The sequence below is a fragment of the Struthio camelus genome, chromosome 1 (genome assembly GCF_040807025.1).
Source record: "Struthio camelus isolate bStrCam1 chromosome 1, bStrCam1.hap1, whole genome shotgun sequence".
Lineage (NCBI taxonomy): Eukaryota > Metazoa > Chordata > Aves > Struthioniformes > Struthionidae > Struthio > Struthio camelus.
The window spans coordinates 106,428,544-106,447,597 of NC_090942.1; the positions used below are offsets into that span (position 1 = coordinate 106,428,544).

General features: G+C 48.4%; 2 protein-coding genes across 8 annotated transcripts in view; one reads left to right on the top strand and one right to left on the bottom strand.

Annotated features, from left to right (window-relative positions):
• Window positions 1-3,587, top strand: part of IGSF3 (immunoglobulin superfamily member 3) — a 109,269-nt gene extending 105,682 nt beyond the window's left edge. For all 4 annotated transcript variants that reach the window (XM_068910140.1, XM_068910154.1, XM_068910129.1 and 1 more), the window contains one exon: window positions 547-3,587. In XM_068910140.1, coding sequence (XP_068766241.1) covers window positions 547-797 — 251 coding nt within the window. In that variant the 3' untranslated portion in view covers window positions 798-3,587. The remainder of the gene's footprint in view (window positions 1-546) is intronic.
• ADPRH (ADP-ribosylarginine hydrolase) lies at window positions 1,302-14,514 on the bottom strand. Of its 4 annotated transcripts, none has more exons than XM_068910178.1 (5): window positions 14,267-14,514; window positions 13,538-13,768; window positions 12,530-12,876; window positions 6,150-6,510; window positions 1,302-5,223 (listed from the first exon to the last, which is right to left on the bottom strand). In XM_068910178.1, the coding sequence occupies exons 2-5, from the start codon at window positions 13,579-13,581 to the stop codon at window positions 4,830-4,832; spliced, it is 1,146 nt and encodes a 381-aa protein (XP_068766279.1). In that variant the 5' UTR covers window positions 13,582-13,768; window positions 14,267-14,514; the 3' UTR covers window positions 1,302-4,829. The 4 variants fall into 4 exon arrangements, with proteins under 4 accessions (XP_068766279.1, XP_068766297.1, XP_068766289.1 ...); XM_068910196.1 differs by having other exon boundaries at window positions 13,538-13,764; window positions 14,267-14,445; XM_068910188.1 differs by having other exon boundaries at window positions 14,095-14,276.
• Between the last annotated feature and the right edge of the window lie 4,540 nt (window positions 14,515-19,054).

Below are 19,054 nucleotides of genomic sequence, written 5' to 3' on the forward strand. Positions count from 1 at the left end.
GGGAGCCCCTACCACTGCAGCCTTGCGCACAGGCACTGTTAATCCAGGCTTGGCATACAGAGTCACTCTGCTGCGAGTCTTGGTGCTGAAGAACATCAGCTGCTAAACTAGCCCTGTTGTGCTAAGGAAGTGAGGTCTTGTGTGATCCCTGTGCTATTGCGCATGGGTCTCCTCCCAGTAACTCTTGAAGCCATCAGATGATTTCAGACAAATCCAGCCAAGAGCTAGAGGCCTCAATGATAACTAGGGTCATGAGAGCTTTGTGGGCCCTCAAGGGCTGCCTCTTTGTGCCACCACTGAGGAAAAGGCCACTATGTGATGTTCCCCCCCACCAGAAAGTCTGCACCAGGGAGGATTCTGTTGTAGCTCTCATGAAACTTAAAGGAAGGAAAAAGCTGAAATGTTCCCTGCAATAGCTTTATTTTGCTGCTATGTCTTCAAATGTTGGAATTTTTCTCAGAGTCCCACTTTCTGTGTTGATACAAATTAATGATCTTGATTGCAGAGAAGCTGCAAAATGTGACTGTCTTTTGTCTCTACTTTTAGGCTCCACCCTGCAGTCGGTCATCTGCTCCAATGATGCCCTCTTCTACTTTGTATTCTTCTACCCCTTTCCCATCTTTGGCATCTTGATCATCACCATCCTCCTGGTGCGGTTCAAGAGTCGAAACTCCAGCAAGAACTCAGAGGGCAAGAACGGGGTCCCCTTGCTGTGGATCAAAGAGCCTCACCTCAACTACTCTCCCACTTGCCTAGAGCCACCAGTCCTCAGCATCCACCCGGGAACTATAGACTAAAAGGCAGATGCGCCCAGGTGAATGCGCAGAGAGAGAAGCAGAGACAGACCAGGAACCCTGAGGAACAGGGTGTTTTTGTTGTTCTTGTTTCATTTGTTTCAGTGTCTGTACTCCTGTGCGTTGACTGGGCTCTGCAGAGCACCCAGTCGGTGGGGACTGGAAACTCTGAGACTTCTTCAAGCAGCTGTGGAAACGCAACCAGTCACAGGGATGGACAGAGGGTCTGTGCACTTGCTGTACATAGCAGATATTCCTCACAGATTAATTTTGCTCCCATCAGTTGTTGTCCTTTGGGCCATAATTTTTTTTTCCATTGTTTTTATATTCAGTCATCCAAAGAACTGTAGACTTCCCCCTCCCTCCACACAGTGAGGAGTTCCCAGCACGCTTTTGGTCCTGGGACAGTCTCTTTGGAGTAAATGTATGTTTTCCAAACAGACTTCATTCTTCTTGCTCAGACTCTGCGCCACAGCAAACAAGGTCTTTTCCCAAGGCCTGCTAAGCTAGCCACTCTCTCTTCCAAAGCAGGCAAAGCCAGGATGACATCCTGAGGCTAGCTGGGGTATTGGGAGCTCCATCTCAAAGACTGGCCATAGTCTCAGCATCTTCTTGCCTCCATCTTACTGTTCTCTCAGGAGGAAGAAATTCACTGTTTGGGAGTATTCTCTGATTTTGGGCAGACTGAATATTCAACATGCTTGCAATCGAGACAACTTAAGCAATTCATTTTGCCTCCAGAAACCGAAGGGAGAGGCAGAAGGGGGTACCTGAAAGCCCTGACTTTGTTGGTAGCAAAGAGGCTCCTGATGCGGTCTGGCTTATCAGAGGCGCACTCTTCCCTGGTCTCTGTGCTGCCACCTCTGAAGAGGCGGGTTACCTGTGTGCCCCAGTCATGTGGGGATGGATGGCTGGATCCACTCTATAAAAACTTTAACTTGACCAAAGTAATGACTCTAGAAAGGGGGAAAGCTCCATTAGTGGGGATTCACCGTCCCTGGATGGTTTGGTGAAGGAGCCGAGTCGTAGTCACGCCACGCAGCAGGGATGTGCAGTTAACCATCACGTGTCATGAAATTTCCCAGGGGCTTGCATGGCCTCCCAGCCCAAGCTCAAACTGGTGAAAGAGTCAGCATCACATCTGCTCCCTGAGGGCTTCTGTGTCCCCTTGGGCTGAAAGAAATCTTCCCCTCTGTGTGTGTGTGCATGTGCCATTTTCCATTTCTGGGGCTTCAGGAGAAGAAACCATTTTGCCATAAGCTCCCCTTCCTGGCAAAGTCACCTGCTCTTTGTTGTGCACAATCGCTGTGACCGAAAACGCTGTTCTTTCTGTGAAAGATATGGCTCTTGCAAACCAAACCAGGGCTCTCTCTGTGTGGGGCACCTAAGCTCCTAGTACCCAGTAATGCCAAGTACTCCTGCTGTGTCCTGTGGAGGAAACCGCCTCCTCCCCGATACACCCTAAGCGTTATGTCTGGCGGAAGAAAATGTTTGCCAAAAATGGCTTTTTGTTGTCTTCCTTGATGTCTTCCTGCCAAATCTGGCCATTTATTTTTTGCAGCATGGCTGAAGCCAACTGGGGCGGATGGGTGAAGCCGCAAGAGCCCACCTGCCTCGCATGAGAGAGGTGCCATACCTACAGCCTCTGTCCCCTTCAGGGCGGTGGGACTGCTCTTTGCGAAGAGAAGGGGACCTCAGCAGATGCTCTGTAGCACTAGTAGGTTAAACCCTGATGCCTTGATGTTTCAGAGGTGGTGAAGCCTCGGGTGGAAATCTGAATCATGCATCCTCTCTCCTGCCTGGAAGAGGAGCCTGTGTACCCCTACATGCATGCGGACAGTCCCGTTCCAGTGGCAGGTGAGTCGAGTCCATCAGACGTTCGTAGTAAGCCACCTCTGCTCCTCCACGAAAACAGCATTTATTTCTTCTTCCGCTAAGAATGCAAAATTCCACTCATCCCTCTGTGAAGTCTCCCTCCTTGAGAGGCAATTGTTAACTGGCCCCGGCATATGCGTAGTATCACACACCTATATATATCACACATCCACCTGCTTGTTTTCCCTTTCTGGATAAGGAGTCTGCAAAGAGCGGGGTGAAATGATAAGTGAATGGAAATGAAGAACCAAGGCAAAAAGAACAGCAGCTGCAGCCAGTGGGTACTGTTTCATAAATGTAGTATCTCCTGTACATACTGCTTTGGGGAAGGAATGGCAATTCATTTCAGCTTTAAATGAGAAGAGGAAAAAAAAAAAAAGTCAGCTAGAGCTGTTCATTCCTGGGAGAGCGCTGCGCTGCATCCGAACCAGGCTCCTCCTCGCCAGGCTGCCCCAGCAGCGCATCCCTGGAGCAGGGCTGTCTGCGGAGGGCTTTCCCGCAGCAACCTCCCCCTGGCTGAACCCTGTCCCTTCCCAGCCTCGCTGTGGGAGCCAGTGCGCTCTTGCACCGAGCCCAGGATTTCCTGGGAAGCAGCTCCCACGATGGTCACAGAATACCTTGCCGGTGATATTTTTCCATTGCTCTGGCAGTATGTTGCTCAGTCTCAAACTTCTCTTTGTTTTTATAATGCAAACTTCCTGTAACAAGTTTTAACACAAAGCTTTTCAGACCACTCTCTCTGCTGTAACTTTCTGTACCGAACCCAAGAAGAAAGAGAGAAACCCTCTCCATGCATGATGTGGAAAAATGTTTGGGAATTTTTTTAAAAAAAAAAACAGAAACTTTGTACTATGTTGCACTAAAACATGTTTTATACAACACACCTGAGAGCTGTAGTAAACTGTGTTGAAATTGTGATTCATATTGCTGCTGGTTTTTGTCTGATTGGGGCTTTCATTATGCCTTTATGCATGCTCCCTGCCTAAAGGTGTGCTGAACTCCTAAGCCAACTCCCACAGTTAGGCAGCCCTTCCCTCCTCCAGTAAATGCCTGATGCATCAAGTCTTTTCCCTCCCAAGTCCTTTCCCTCCCTCCCTTCCCCATCTCTCCTCTCTTATCCAGGCTGAAGCTTGCAGCCCCTTTGCTCCCTCTGCCCTCCAGGCATACAACCCCATCCATCCCTTAGTTCATCCCATAATAGAATATACCTTTTTAACAGAGGCACAGCATGCCCATTTATTGGATGGGATACCCTGGTTTTTGAAATTGCTCTTAGAAAAATAAGCACAACAAGCTGTATAACATTCTGGATTTGAAGAAAAACTTATTTGTCATAGAATTAGCTGCATAATCCATGGCAAATGGTAACCAAATATTCATTAGTAGTTTGAATTTAAATATAAGAATATAGTTTACCACAGGAGTTGCTTAACCTGATGTAAAAGGCAACTGGTTAAATTCTCTCATTAGCAGCCCTTACCTTGCAGAAAAGTTTAGCCAGCAGTCTAGACCTTCCCCTTAACTTGAAATAGGAAAGTACGATGTCACATTCTTTAAATAGCAAAAGCACTGTGGAATTCTGCAAAATGCACTGGCGAAGCTGCAGGGTTAATTTTTTGGCACTCACTGAAAACAAAAAATACTCTCTACTGAATTAATTGCATGAGGAAACTGCGTCACCCGCTGACACAGCTGGCTGTTGCCTCTGCCAGAGATTACAGCAGATCCATCCTGAGCAAGGGAGCGAAAGTTTCGTCTCTGCGGACGTTCAGTGCTAGAAGGTAAGTGGCATCCCTGGCTCTTCCCGTGGGCAGTGCGGGGCGGGAGCTGGACGTAGCGGTCGCAGGGAGGCATGCCAGCTCACCCCTGGGATCCCTGCCTGCCTTGGGGACAGGGAGAGGCCCCCCCCACATCAGGCAAAGAAGAAGGTGGAGCATTCACACGCTCCAGGCTCTGCCTGCTCGGGTGACCCCACGGCTGCCCACTGGTACCACACCACTGCGTGATTGCTCCCCCCCACTAAATCCCAACCCACTTTCTGTTAAACGGCCCTCGTGCTGAAGGTGACAAGCAGAAAAAGAAAAAGCAAGCTTCACCCCAGTTACAATCACATGCATTGACTCAGCGGGTTTGCAAAAAGCGCAGCTTGCTTGGTGGGGACTAGCCAGTGCTAAGCAGGTACAAGTCCCTGGCCACCTCCTCCAGGCGCTCCCTGAACTCCAGGTCTTGGTAGAGGGCGGCACTGACGCCCAGGAAGCCGTGCATTGCCCCCCACCAGCAGCCTGCAATGGCAGCCGTGGAGTCGCTGTCGCCACCGTGGAAGAAAGCGCGGTGAGCCAGCTCAGGCCAGGAGCCCCCAGCGCCCAGCAGTGCGTCGTAGGCAATCATGGGTGCATCGTGCCCGCTGCTGCCCCCCCAGCCTGAGTAGCTGATGGAGGTGTAGAACGAATCTCTCTCCACGACGCCGTATTTTGAGGGGAAGGTAGGTGGTGAGACCCCATCCGATATGCCTCGCTCCTCCAGGTATTTTTTCCACTGCTCTTCAAAATAATGCCTGCAAAAGAGAAAGGAAGAGAGGGATGCAAACAGGCGTTCCGGTGCAGCAGCAAGCACCGTTTCTGCATACAGGCGCTACAGATGTCAGCTTAAAAAAGGCGCCCCACGGAAAGATAGCTTGGAGCAACAGCTCAACCGAATGGTAGGCGTCCCATTTATCAGACTGCGGACATGATTTACAGTAAGGTGCACAAAAGCATGTCTCAGTGCACGAGATTTCCCCTCTCTCCAGCCACCTGGGAGAAGGCAGTCCAGCACCTGCTGCTGCTGCGCTGCGAGGGATCAAAGGCTCAGAGCGAGAACTGAGTCATCCTCCTGAATTCACATTGCCGCTGCCAGTGTCCCTGGGTGGGTGCCTGGTTGCGTGTACAGTCACCCCGAACAAACTTCCAGATTTGGTTAAAACTCTCAAATTGAGCTCAGCCCTAAGCCCAGTGTGGGTCCCCATCCCTGGTTCCCAGCTTTCATCAGATCGTGATTCCCTGAGATGAGAAGTCTAACTACCTCATATTGCATCCAAAAATGTCACGGCCACATGACACAAATAGTCTGCCAATTTTTTTTCTTTTTTTTTTTTTTTGCTTAATTAGAGGTATTTGTCCCCTGGGAGACTTAAGAGACTTTCTGAACTGATTTGATCCCACGGCAGGCATGTGCTGCTCTAAGAGTTTATAATAATGTGACCATGCAAGCTTAAGCATAAATAGAGCTTGTCCTCTTGTACGTTATGTTTGTTTTAATTTTTAACAATTCCTTTTCTTTTAACTCTATATTTTTTCATGACCTTGGGTCCTGCAGTGCAAAAGGGCTTAGGAGTGTGCCTAAAGGCACTTTGGGAGAGCGTGTTTTGGGATCGTTGGAAGGAATCCGCTGCAGGACCTGTGAAAAGCAGGAGCCCTGGCAGTCAGTGAGAGCCCAGCTCACCAGTGGCCCATGTTCTCCTCCACGAAGAAGCCAGCATCCCTGACGTAGGCTTTCGCTCGCGGCAGCACTTCCAGCAGCCTCTTTCCCCAGGTGTGGAGGGGCACGCGGTTGATTGCGAAGGCAGTAAAGAGGGCTGAGGCCAGGGAGCCCAGGTAGCCAGTAGGATGGTGGTGGGTCATTCGCCCGCTCTCGATGCTGACTTGCACCAGGGTGTCCAGCTGCTGGGGGCGGGGGAAACGCAGCCCAATGCACATGGAGCGCATGGCAGCACCGCAGCCTCCTGCCTGGGAGCTGAACGGGATCCTCCAGCCATCTGGCCTCTCCGGCTCCAGCATCAGAGCATTTTCCTTACACGTCACACCTGAGCAGGAAGGGAGAGAGCCCCAGAAAGAAAGAAACACAGATCAGGAGGCAATAGGGTGACATTGCGCAGGAATGTCAGGAAGACGGGCAGGATAGAGGGAAGGAAGTGTTACTCTGCATAGGGATTCAGACACCCCTGTAAATACATATATAATGCATAAAAATAGAAAGGAGGTTTGGAGGGATATCAGATTGCATTATCTCTGACCCAAAGCAGGACTAAGCGTCTCTATTTTATTCCTGACAGACTTGTAACCTCCTTACAGGGCTCTTTAAAGATGGAGACCCCACAAGCCGCCCAGGAATCTTTTCCACTGCCTCGCTGATAGGAAATGGTTCCTACTGATGAATCTGTATCTCCCTTGCTGCAGTTTTAAGTTTGTTAGGAAGCGATGAACTTAGTACCTGCCTCACTATAACACAATTTTATATAACTGGATTTATTGTACTCTCCTTAAACATCTCTTAAATAAGCTGAAGAACAATCGTACTAGGTCAGACCAAAGGTTTGTCCAGCCCACTAGCTTGTCTCCAAACATAGCTGCGAGCAGATAATTACAGAAAGACTATTAAAAATGGAGCAAGCACACCATTTTTGCTAGAACACCTCCCAGCAGTCGGAGTAGTAAGCCCTTGCTGAGTCAGAAGCTGGAGCAGCAGCATCATGATCAATAACCGCCAGTGGACCTAACCACCATGAATTGGTGTCACTAGGTCCCATGCATGCTTTCAGACTCCTTTAACATCTCATGGTAACCAGTGCCACAATTTTGTTATGCAAAGTATTTCTGTCTGTCTTAAACCACCCATTTGACAATTTGCCGAAATTCCCCTCTAATTTTTACATTACAAGACATAATGACTAGCCTTTCTCCATGCTATTCAAGATTGAATACACTTTGTCACGTCCCCCCTCGTCGACTAACTCCTGCTCTAAGCTGTTGCCCTAGTCCAGTTTTGCCTCTTCTCAGCTGGGAAGCCACGCCATAACTCTTGCATTGCCCACCTCTGTCTCTCTCATAGTTCTGCTATTTTTTTTTTTTTAAAGAAATGGCTCTGCTTCTTCTAGTGCTGCTTCTTTTGACACTTCACTTGTTAGTCCAGCATGTTCATGGGTGAAAGCCACTTGCAGAAACACATCCAAATCTCAGAACTCAGTCAGCTCTCCCAGCCAAGACCAGGAAACAAATTGGGAGTACTAAGCCCAAATGCTTGCGTGCAAGGAAGAGGAAACGGCTTCGAAAAAATAAAGTGTCTTTGATTCTCCTTTGCTTTGCCTTTTTTTCTTAGCCTTCTCTTCTGGCCAAATCTGAAATATTTCTTTTCCGGTAGAGAAGTAAATCCAAGGGCAGGTTTCAAGTAGCTTAGTTCAAGTTTTAAATGAAACTGGATTGAAAAGGTGAATCTTCTCCCAATCACAATATGCTTAGTTCTCTTGCAAACACACAGCAGCAGTTGAAATGCTCATGTACCTAAGATGAGACAGTTAGGGCCTGCGCTTTGCTGCCTAGCCAGGGTGGCTAGCTGGTAAATGAACATGCAGGTGCTCTGTTGCTTTAAAAGTCAAACTAAGGCATAGAGTAACGAGTAGCTCTGGCGAGAAGCTTGGTCCAGACTTTTTATGTAACTGTACAATTCTAGGCTCTTTGGTGCAATCTGATTACCTTGATCTGGGACCTTACTAATCACAGCCAGGCACTGCGCTGACTACTCAGGGCTGTTTATTTTTTCACTTGCATATATAAGCTTGGCAGTAGGATTTTGTGCCTGGCACTCTTATTCTACCAGCATGTGGCAGTTAAACTACCCTTGTAACCACAGTCCCTGCAAATCCAAACACAGCTTTAAGATTGCCTTCTATTCATGTACTAGAAACAAATAACGGTTGACTGCAGTCAGGAATAAGGTTAGATGGATCCTTTTATAGTTCTGCTAAGCGTTTTTAGCATCTTTCTTTTCTGACAGTGTCGTGGCATGATAGGTTTATTAGATTGACGTAGGATGCAGCCCTCTGTGCTCTGTGAACTGCTGAGTGTCTCAAACTGAAAAAGCAGCACAGAGTCGAGGCTGTCTGACTGTTAGCCTGGTGAGCCTGCTGTGTGAGACAACTTTAAGAATGGGAACAGCATAAGCAAGGCTCCCCCATAGGAAAAAATGGGTTGGTGTTCAGTGCAGCCCAGTGTCAGGCTACTTTCATTCTCATGAGCTCATGACCCATGCACAAACCAGGACTGATATTTCACCAGTCTTGGATGTGCCTAGCATGCCTGCACGCCACCGTCTCTTACGCAGCCCATCCACGTAGGCGAGACTGCCTTTTTTGCTGTGCCACACAGCCAGCTGCCCGCTGCATCAGTCCAGATGTTCTTTACATGTACTTCTTCCAGCTAATTTACAGAGCGAAAATTTCAGGGCCGTATTTCCCTGCTGAGGAAGCAGTACACACAGTGCTTGATATGGGTAGCACAGAGTCCTGCTGGGACTGATCATTGCCAGCTTTTAACTGAACCACTGAGGAGGGTTTTTTTTTTTTTTGGTGACTTCTCAAAGTGTGAATGTATTCAGGCCTCTCAATCTGCTTTTTATGTACTTTATTAACTCAGTGCTGGCTGCTACTGATCAAACTAGTGAGGACTGATATCAGTATAGTTTCTAGGTTTATTGTGATTAAGAGAAAACAGGCATTTTTTCCAAAAAAATTAATTATGTATTTCTAAATACACTAACCATTGCACTTATGACCTATAATAGGACATTTTAAAAACCCTGACAAACAAAACCACAGCTTTAAAAAAACTGTGCCAAACATCCAATTTGCATGTCCTTGTTAAAACTGACTTTCTAGCAGGAAGATGAGGGGAAAGGGAGAGAGCAAAGGGACTAAGGGAGCTTAAAATAAATTTCTGCACAACAAACAAAAGGAAAATGAACTTTGTAATCTTGATGGAGCTGCAAGAAAGACATGTCTTGAGCACATGTTTGGGCAAGTTGAGACTAAGCAACTCAGTCCTTTATAAAAAATGAGATTGTTCTTCCATTACTATAATCGAAGGAAAATGAGGATGATGGCAAGGCTTAAAATGTAAAGAAAGACTGGTTATTTTGCAATAATAATCAAACATTTTCTCACAGCTTTAAACCTGCGGGTATAACTTCAGGAGATTACTACTGACAACCTTCCAAAAAAATGTAAAACACACCAGTATACAACAGTTAAGAAGACTCCTGTGATTTACGAAGAAAGTGATGCGTTGTAAATGTTATCTAAATGCTTTTAAACAATCAAAATGTTTAAACCTTTGAAAGCTGAGTAAGAAGACTAACCTGAAATCAAGTTGTTGGGTCTTTTTTAAAACTAGATTTTTAAAAACTGCCAATAGGAATTTTGGAATCAGGAAAATCTGTTTTGGAAACCAAGTAAATCCTGGTTAGGATTTCTTTGTGCTAACTAGAAGAAACTAAAAGTAATGTGAGGAGAGCGCTATTCTAAGGAAAGAAGGAATACAGGCAAAAAACCTGTGTGAACAAAGCAAATCTGAAAAAGTTTCAAGGATGACTGGATGTTACTTCTGGAATAGGCTTCCATTCAACTTATTTAGACTCTTCGTGAGCACAAACAGCAGTTGGGATCTGTTGATATACATAAAAAGGTGAGTTAAAACAATCACACAGTCATAAATAATGCCACAGACAGAGGACTCAGACCAAAAGAAATGGCAACAGCTTTGAAGCAGGAGGTTTCCTGGAGAGTTTTGGAGACAGATGCAGTTGTATCATAAAAAAAGAAGTATGGCCATGTTTGTGTCACTTCATTCATTGGCTTTGCTGTCTGTGAAGGACGATGCATGTGGGGCTTTTATACATTGTGAAAAGCAATAACGCATGTAGGGATTAACTTGTCATTGATTTAAGTCAGTCCGATAGGTTAGCCTTTCTTCTTGGGGCTGCTTACTTGAAGGAACCTTCTTAGGCCTTCTGAGGACTAATTAAATTGTGGGAATCCCTTTATCACTGTGGGTTTTGTTTTTCGGGTCTCGACTCCCTTGTGTGGGTGAGCAATGTGATTTTCCCCCCGCTATTCTGGGGGCATCTCTTCTCTATTGGGTGAAAGTTGCAGCAGTAACTTTCCATTCTCGGCTCTAAAGGGTGCAATTCCTTGGTGATCACTTTGGCCATTAGAACCTAATCTGGAGTTATGTTCTCAGTTAAAAAACACTCTTACTGTTAAGATTTATCAGTGCAACACGAGACTCCAGTGTTTTACGGATGAGATGTTCCCTTTGGTAGTACGTCAGTGGGCATTAAAGAGCCACCTCTCAGGATTTAAGCTCTCAGAGGCTGTCTAAGACCCGCTGGACACCTTTCCTGCGGTTTCAGCAGGAGCCCTACAGAATGATGTCACAAGAGCATTTTCAGCAGACTTCCATTTTTTCCCCATATTACTCTTTCTCCTGCCAAAATTTTACAAGATAAGTGTCCGTGTACCTAGTGCCCACTAAAGAAGATGCATTTCTCTGCATAGCTAGCCTGACCTTTCCTTGTCACTCCGCTTAGCTGCCGTGACAAATTTGCTTTAAACCCTTTCACTTCCAAAATGGAACTGCTTGTGGGCATGTTGCAGCTCAGTTACTTGCATAAGAACTGCAGCAGCTGTGCTATTATCCTTAGCTATTACTAAAATTTCAATTTAGGCTCTTCTTGTTTTCAGCTCAGGTTTTAGTCACCAAGCTTAGATAGCAGAGCTAAAAATAGCTTCCAGGCATTGTCTCACAACCAGCTGTGGTTAGTCCATTTTGGTAGAACCCCATCAGCCCTGGGAACTACAAGATGCTTCTTTGCCAAAACTGCAGGGATTCTCTGGAAAGTTTAACCTGATGACTCCTGCTGTCCTGGCAGGTATCATTACCCCTTCTCAAATATGTTATTAATTAAGCTGCTCAGATAAAGTGTTTTATGTCAAATCAGAATGTTCCTGATAATAATTTGGAAGCTACCCCAAAGAATAGGCAAGTGTCCAGGCAATTTCTTTTTGATGCATCAACTTTGCATAGGATTGCTGAATATGAGTGTTTACTTGATACTTTGCATCACCTGCACTAGTAAAATCAGAGGCCCCAGCCTCAGCAGCTGCTATTTAGCTTTCATTGAGGCATCCACAAGAGGCTGGACAAGCTGTGTGGAGAGAGAGATGGTAGCTTCTGGGAAGAGTTGGGTCAGCAGGCCTAGGTTAACTAGGTATGATACAGGAAAATGTTGTATACCGCTTGACTATTACAACCTCTGTCAACATATCTTTCCTAAACAATGCCACACACCACCAATCCTCACTGCTTGTGACCCAAACTTGGCAGCATTGTGTTTATGCAGAGAAAGGAGAGCTGATGGAAAAGATAACTTCAGAAAAGACAGCTGTGTCCTGACTGCAGAGGTGCAGAAGTAGACATGTGGAGCTAGGCAAAAATAGATTTAGAGTTTAGTAAACTTAATTATTCTAGGTAAGGTTCTTTGTGCCTTTAAATATATTTTAAATGTGATTTATTGCGTTTGTTACGAGATGTTTCATGTTAATTCTCTGTTTAAATGTATTGCTTTAATACAGCATTTCAGGGTGCATGTTATGCATGGCTGCATTTACATCCTTCCCCTAAGTTCAAGGCAGGCTTCAAATACACCTGTAAGAAAATCTTGTGAATGTGACCTTTTGGTCACATTCAAAAACAGTATCTTTTCGAATCTAGTCCAGAGGGGGCCAAACCTCTCCACCTTGCCTTATTGTGTTTTCTTTAATTTAGCCTGAATTCTTTAATTCAGCCTGAGCGTGGAACACAACCAATGAGTGCGGAAAACTTCTGCCTGTCCATAAAGCCCGGTTAATGCTGCAGAGAGCCAAAAGCAAAGCCTTAAGCTGAGAAGCAGGGACAGCCTTCGTGCCATGCTGCAGGAAAATGAGGGAGCATTAGCCTTCAGGAGAAAAGGGGGCCAGGAGAGTCCTGCACAGATGGCACTAAAGGGGTTACCTGGTGCTCTGCCTGCCATGTCATTCATGCACTCCTTGTAGTTCTTTGCCAGCAGGGAATAGAGTTGTGCTAGCTCAGGATTTTTCCCAGCGGCCACCAGGGCTTCGGCTGTGGCCAGGTGCATCACTGTGTCATCACTGACTTTCCAGCCTTGGATGCTGAAGTTGCCGAGCCCTCCCATCTGTGCCAGCTCCTCGTGGATGTCAGGGCCGCTCTGGAGGAACTCCCATTTCCCATTGTAATAGCCCAGTGTGTCCCCAAGCGCACTCATCACCATAGATGCCACGTAGTTTTCCATCAGCTTGGGACACAATTCTTGCCCCATGATGGCTTCAATGGAGCAAATACTAGGGGGAAAAACAAGCAAATGAGAGAGGGAAAGGGAGAAAGTCTTTCTCATCTTAATACAGGCTAAGCTCGCACAGCTTGGATGCTTAGCCTAGCACCTGCATCTCATTCAGGATTTTCCTTCAAAGTAGCTGTTTCCTCATGACATCTGGGCACAGGGTGAGCGCACAGCTCGTGAGCTCGTGAGCGCGGGCTTGCAGAGCAGCACCTGGCCAGCTGAGCCCAGAGCTGGGGACAGCGGAGCCCGGTGCTCCAGCAGCGGCAAAAGTCCAGCACTGCATTGCCCGTCACAGCCGGTTCAGAGCAGCGGCCGTACAGCAGGCACACGTGCCTCTGATTTCAGAGCCTGGCTACAGAAATTTCCGTTCTTAAAAGCAGAGTTGAATATTGGGGTAGATATTTTAAGTAAAAGATCTCTCCCTCCCAGCTACAATATATCCTTCCGGGCTCGTCACTTTTTATGGCTGTGTCTTGATAAGTGCTAAAGGGACTGGAAGTCTCCTTTCCCCATATGACTTGGGAAAAATGCAGAAAGAAAAAATCACAGACATAGTGAAAATTCAAATTACTAATCAACTGCTTGAGGTTAAGCATGTGATTTGCCTAACCGAGAAGGCCTCTTACCGTTGGACCTTGTTTTCGTTCACACTAATTACTTACACAACGAGTATTTTGAATAAGAGCTGCTGGGCCCTCCCCTCCATTAGCGAAGGAGCACATCTCTTCCACCGCTGCACAAGCCTCTTCGGCAGGGCCTGGCACTTTGCTGCTGAAGCTCACACCACGCAGGGCTGAGCGGTTGCAGACGCCCTGCCCGGCATAGGCAGGTTTACGCCCTTGGCTAGTTTCTGAATTACACCGGGGAACGCAAGAGGGCTCAGCGCGGTCTTTCTAGGAGAAAAGAAAAGTGAAAAAAAAAAAATCAGAAAAATTATTAAAGCCACGCTTTCCGGCTCTCTTTTACAGACCACAGCGTAGCAGAAAGGGAAAGCAAGCTCTTTTTTTTTTTTTTTCAAGGCTGAACGTCATGAAACGATCGAGTCAGCGCAGGGCCAAGCTCAGCTTCGGACATGTTTGTTGCGATGCTGTAGTGAAGTTAAAAAAAAAAAAAAAAACACACAAAAAAAAGGAGGGGGGAGGGCGCAAGGCCGCGGAGCCCCCCGCGTGGTGCAGCCTGGCGCGGCCGCCCACCCGCCCGCTCCCCACCCGCGCGGCACCTCCTGTGCGCCCCCGGCTCGGGGTGGTTGTTGCTGGCCCCAGACCCCTCAGCCCCGGGGGGGGACCCCCGGCTTTCCTGCACCCCCGGGAGGGGAGGGGGGTGGGAGGGCTCCCGATCCCGTCGTCGCTTGGCCAGAGTGCGGGGGGCAAGGAGGTGGCAACGGGCGGTACCTGGGGCCCCTCCGCAAGGGCTTCCCCACTGGGCCGGCGGCTGCGCGGCTGCGCGTGACGATGCGTCACCAGCGCGCCGGCCGGCCCGGGCTCTGCCCAAAAACGCGGAGGGCCCGGGCTCTGCCCAAAAACGTGGAGGGACGAGGGCAGAAGGCGCCTGCTCTGGGGCAATGTTTCGCTTTCTGCCTGGCCAGGAGCCCGCTGCTGAGCAGGGCTTTGCCCAGGCCCTGCCCCATGGCCACCGCTCCCTCCCAGGCGCCCAGGGCAGCCCGGCTAACCCTATAAATGCCAGCTCGCTGGCTTCTTCCTGCTTCAGGCGGCACAGGGCCGTGGTCTGTAGGTGAGGCAGGGAAGCGCTGTTTTGCGCTGAGCAGCTGCACCACGCACACACGTCGCTGAGGCCCGGGAGGCTGCACCAGTGCCAGGAGAGTCACTCGCCCCTCAGGACCGTCGCTGAAAATCCGGACTCGGCGCACCCTCCTGCCCCGCTGCCTTGCGCTTGACGTCTCTCGCCGGCTGTCCTCAGCAGCGGGACGAGCGTCCCTTCGCCCGCTGCATAAACCCGTCCGGCGGGCTTGGCGGGCAGCCCTGCCAGACGGGGCTGTCCCATTGGGAGCGGGGCCCGAGGGGCACTCGTCCAGCTCGTGAAGGCCAACATGAGCCCCGGCGGCTCTTTCCCAGCTGGGCAGTAAGGGCAAATTTTCCCCGTCACCAGTGCCGGCTTCCCTTGCCGGTGAGGCGCACATGGGGCTGAAGCCCTTCCCAGCCCTAGGAAACGCCCCCGTCCTGCCCTGCTGGGACACAAGCCGCCCTGGCACCTCGGGGTGCTGCAGGTTGGTGGTGGCCCTCGATCACGTCCAGGTGGGGACGGAGACGCTGACAGCCCCAGCTGGTGGGGCAGGTGCGCGGCGGTGGCGGCGAGACCCGAGGCCACCTGTCTCCCCGTCCTGCTGCCCAAAGCACCAGCCCTGGCGGGCTCCCGGCGGGTGACCATCGCGCCCGCCACCACTGCCACCAGCGTTGCTACCCTCTGAAGACACCTGCCTTGAGGTGTCAAGGTGGCACTTCAGCCAGAGAGCCCCTGGCAGCCGAGGGGCCAAGAGCTGAGGAGGCGGATGGCCTGTCTGCCTAGCGATGTCTCACCTGCCCTTGGCTTGGTAGGTCCACGCTATCCGCCGCAACAGCCAAAGAGGGTTTTTTTTTTTTTTGGCCCAGTTATAGGATCAAGAGCTCAAAAAGAAAAGCTTTCATTTGGGTAAGTGCAAAAAAGTTTCCTGGGCCATGTAGCTAAATATTTTTTTTCATTTTCGGGATTATTTCTTTCTTAGCACCTTTAGCAGCAAGATAGTCAATTTGGAAATGAAATCACCAAATGGAAATCAAACATTTTGTTTTGGAAAAAAAAAAATCAAAATGAAACGTGCAGCATTTCCCCTGTTTTTCAATTGGAACTCCTCTTCACTTATTTCACACATAGCCCCCTATCCCTTCTAGGCTGACCCCACTTTGGTGCCGTGTCCTCCTGGGCAAGCACAGCGGTCAGTCTCTGGGCCCTGCTCAGAGTTTGCAAAGGGGAGAAACCTTTTTCTTTTTTTTCTTTTTTTCTTTTCTTTTTTTTTTTTTTTGGTGCTTTTTGGACACTCATCCCCTGCACCTTGAGCTGAGACCAGCCAACCCTTCCCAGTTTCCAGCACTTCCATGGAGCCTTTGCCTGCGGACCCCGGTTCACTGTCCTACCCCATCCCTCAGTGCATCTGGGCAGCCGTTGGTCCTCAAGCATGCCCCCTGCAGCCCTGATTTCAGCTGGGTTCAGCCCTGGGCCGGGACAAGGCCCCTCTCATATCCCAAGCTCTGGGCCAATTTTTGCCCTGTCTTTTGTTGTTGTTGTTGCTGTTGTTGCAGTTTGTTTTGTTTTAAGTTGTGTCTCTAGGTGCTTTACCATTGCCTCCTATGAGTTCTATATTTTATTTTTAATGATGTTGGTTGCACGGCTCAGGGCTTCTAGTGAATGGGCAAGGAAGGGAAAGAAGCAGGATGTAGGAGTGAGAAATAGGATTGAGCATGACTTGGGCTGAGTTTCGCAAGGGCTAATCCTTTCGAACAACCAGTGCTCATTCGATGCGCTGCACACCATATTTCTAGAGCCTGGATTCACCCAAGAAGGTACTGATGCCTCTTACATGAAAAAAAAATCCCCCCTTGCCTGTGAGAGAAAGCAGTGGTAGTTTTTTGAGCTGCAGCCCTGGGGGATTTCAGGGCAATTAAGAATGTAGCACTGGGTCAGAGCTGAGTCCCTGGGGAATTTGGGGGCAATTAAGGGCACAGGGCTGGAGATGGGCCCTGGGGAATTTCAAGGTAGCTGAGCATGCAGCGCACACTTGAGCATCTACCCCAGCAGCTTCAGTGGTTTAATATTCAGTGCCCATTCAAATATCGACTGCTGCTCTGCATGGTGCTTTAAATGTGGAGTTTTAGAAGCATCTGATACAGAAAATAGTAACAGAAAAGGAAGTGGGAAAAGAAGTTGCCTGTGTCTCAGCACAGCCAGCGGTGCCTGCTGACCTTTTCTGCTTCTCTGGTTCGTTCTGTTTTATATAGAACTGCTCAGAATTTACTCAAGTCGGTGCAACACTTAAAAGCAAAGCAGGGTTTTCCTCTCCTAAGTTTTGGGCCTGTCAGAGGGAAAGCCCCCGGCTTTTGATGGCTATCTGTGAAAAAGGGCTTCTGCTGCACCTTTAAGGAGACCAAAAAAAAAAAAAGAAATTCATAGGGTTCCCAAAATAGCCAAAAAAAATGGATGGGAAAACTCTGCATTAGCACAAAATGCCTGTGGCATTGAAATCTTTGGCTCACATCATGGTTTTCTGGTTCCTGATCTCGTTCAGCTTCCTAAAAGCTGAAACCAAAACATGCATTGGAGTTAAGCAACATCTGAGATAGATACGCTACAGAAAAACAGTGAGGACCGGTCACTGAGAGACAGTGGCCGATGAGCCTTCTGCAGGAATTGCAAGCATGAGGCGTCTGGTGGGAGAGAGGTGATTTTTCAGGCCTGAGTGCCATGCCCTGATGCTGAAGGGCTCTCCTGTGGAGTGGGTGGGAGAGCACCCTCCATCCAGAGTGCCATGCCCTGGGGTTGTACACAGCAGCATCACGCTACATCACCGTGTGACACTGGGAGGCAGCACGGCCATGCCAGCTGTGCAAGGACCACCTTCAAATTTTGAACCAAGCAAAGAGTTAAAGACTCACAATATTTCACCTTACTGTTTTTTTTGTTTTTTTTTTGTTTCGTTTTCTTTTTTTTTTAATGAAAATTAGACCAAATGCCAGGATACGCCTTCTGGAAAGTACCATCTTGGAGCAGCTCACTGACATGCCCCTGCCATGTGTTGGACACTGTGGTTAATACTCACTTAGAGTCAGAATTTTCCTTCATATTCATCTGGAAAAAAAGGGTAATTCTCTTTGACTTAAAAAAGTATGTTTTTTTAAATGAGCCCAGGGTTTAAGAGCCCAGTTTTGAGGTGCAGTGAAAGGTAGCATTAAAGCATCAAGCGTATGTACCAGTTTAGACCTGTGGGACATTTCCTCAGACCTACACAAGGTCTTCAAGCCCAGAGCTGGAAGAAAGCACAAATTAAAAATGAGTGGTTGCTGCTGTAACTTCCACTCTCATAAATAGGCAATGCCCCTACTTTTACATGCTACAGCTCTTCCCGAGATGGGACTGCAAGGGAACATGACGAATTTCCACTTTTTGCCTCACATATTAACCTCCTCTTTGGCCCCAGATTCATATGTGACTTTCCAAGGGATCTCCTGGGCCCTCAAGCCTATTCAGTTTGGACCCATGCCAATCATTAACAGTCCCTTGTGCTTTTAATAGCATTTTTCTCTTGAATGATAGCAGGCATTTTTTAAATGGGGAATACTTCTGGGCTTACCCTAGTCCTCAGGCCCCAGGTGTGTGCCTTTCTTTGTCATTGGACAGCAAATAATAATTCAGCATAACAAGCAACGACTAACATTCAAAGCAGGGGCACCAAACATCACATGAGGTCTGCTCAGGACCTGGAGTGCTGTCTGCAGAGCACCTTGGCAGGGTCTGCTGGTGAGGCAGCCATGCGTGACCGTGCGTGCGTGTGCGGAGGAAACGCTCACTGCTGCTGGGTGGCTGCAGCCACGCTGACTCGACGTTTGCAGCCGGGGACAGGCACTCAGCATTAGCGAGTGTTTCTGGCTATGCTCTTCATTCGCCCTAGGCACAGCAGGGCACTTTTTGCCTTGGTTTCTCCAGCTAACTGTGGTGTGGGGATGGCCCTCACTTGCCACCTGTCTTCCAGCGGTAATGACAGTGTGGGATCTTTGCCTCCCTGAGTCCTGCCTGAGGGAGCATGGCCATAAGAGACAGCGAGAGCCTTGACTGCGAGAGGATATGTGGCTTTTGCAAACAGAGCCTCTGTCTTAGGAGAAGCCAGTTACAGACATGAGGCTTGTGCCTGGAAATGGGATCATGAGTGGAGATAATTGGGGGTCTCACGAGGGAAGATTTGGAGGGCTGTGCTGAAGCAAGTCATCTCATGCATGTACCCACTTGATTGTGGGAACCTCTGGGTCTCCGACATGAGGTTCAGGCAACACTGGACTTTGGCCTCTTGTTTGATAAACTAGATTTCACTGCAGAAATACCTGCCTTTTTCTTTTCAGGCTTGGATCCTTCCAGAAACTTTCCAAGAGAGAGTCTGCCTGGATCAGAAGGGAAACATTAGAAAATAAGCGTGAACT

Coding starts and splice junctions, on each gene's coding strand:
- ADPRH (XM_068910178.1), bottom strand. CDS start 13,581: ATGGAGGGGAGGGCCCAGCAGCTCTTATTCAAAATACTCGTTGT. Junction 6,511..12,529: donor CATGGCAGGCAGAGCACCAG/GTAACCCCTTTA, acceptor CTTCCTGCTCAG/GTGTGACGTGTAAGGAAAAT. Junction 5,224..6,149: donor GAGGAGAACATGGGCCACTG/GTGAGCTGGGCT, acceptor TCTCTTTTGCAG/GCATTATTTTGAAGAGCAGT.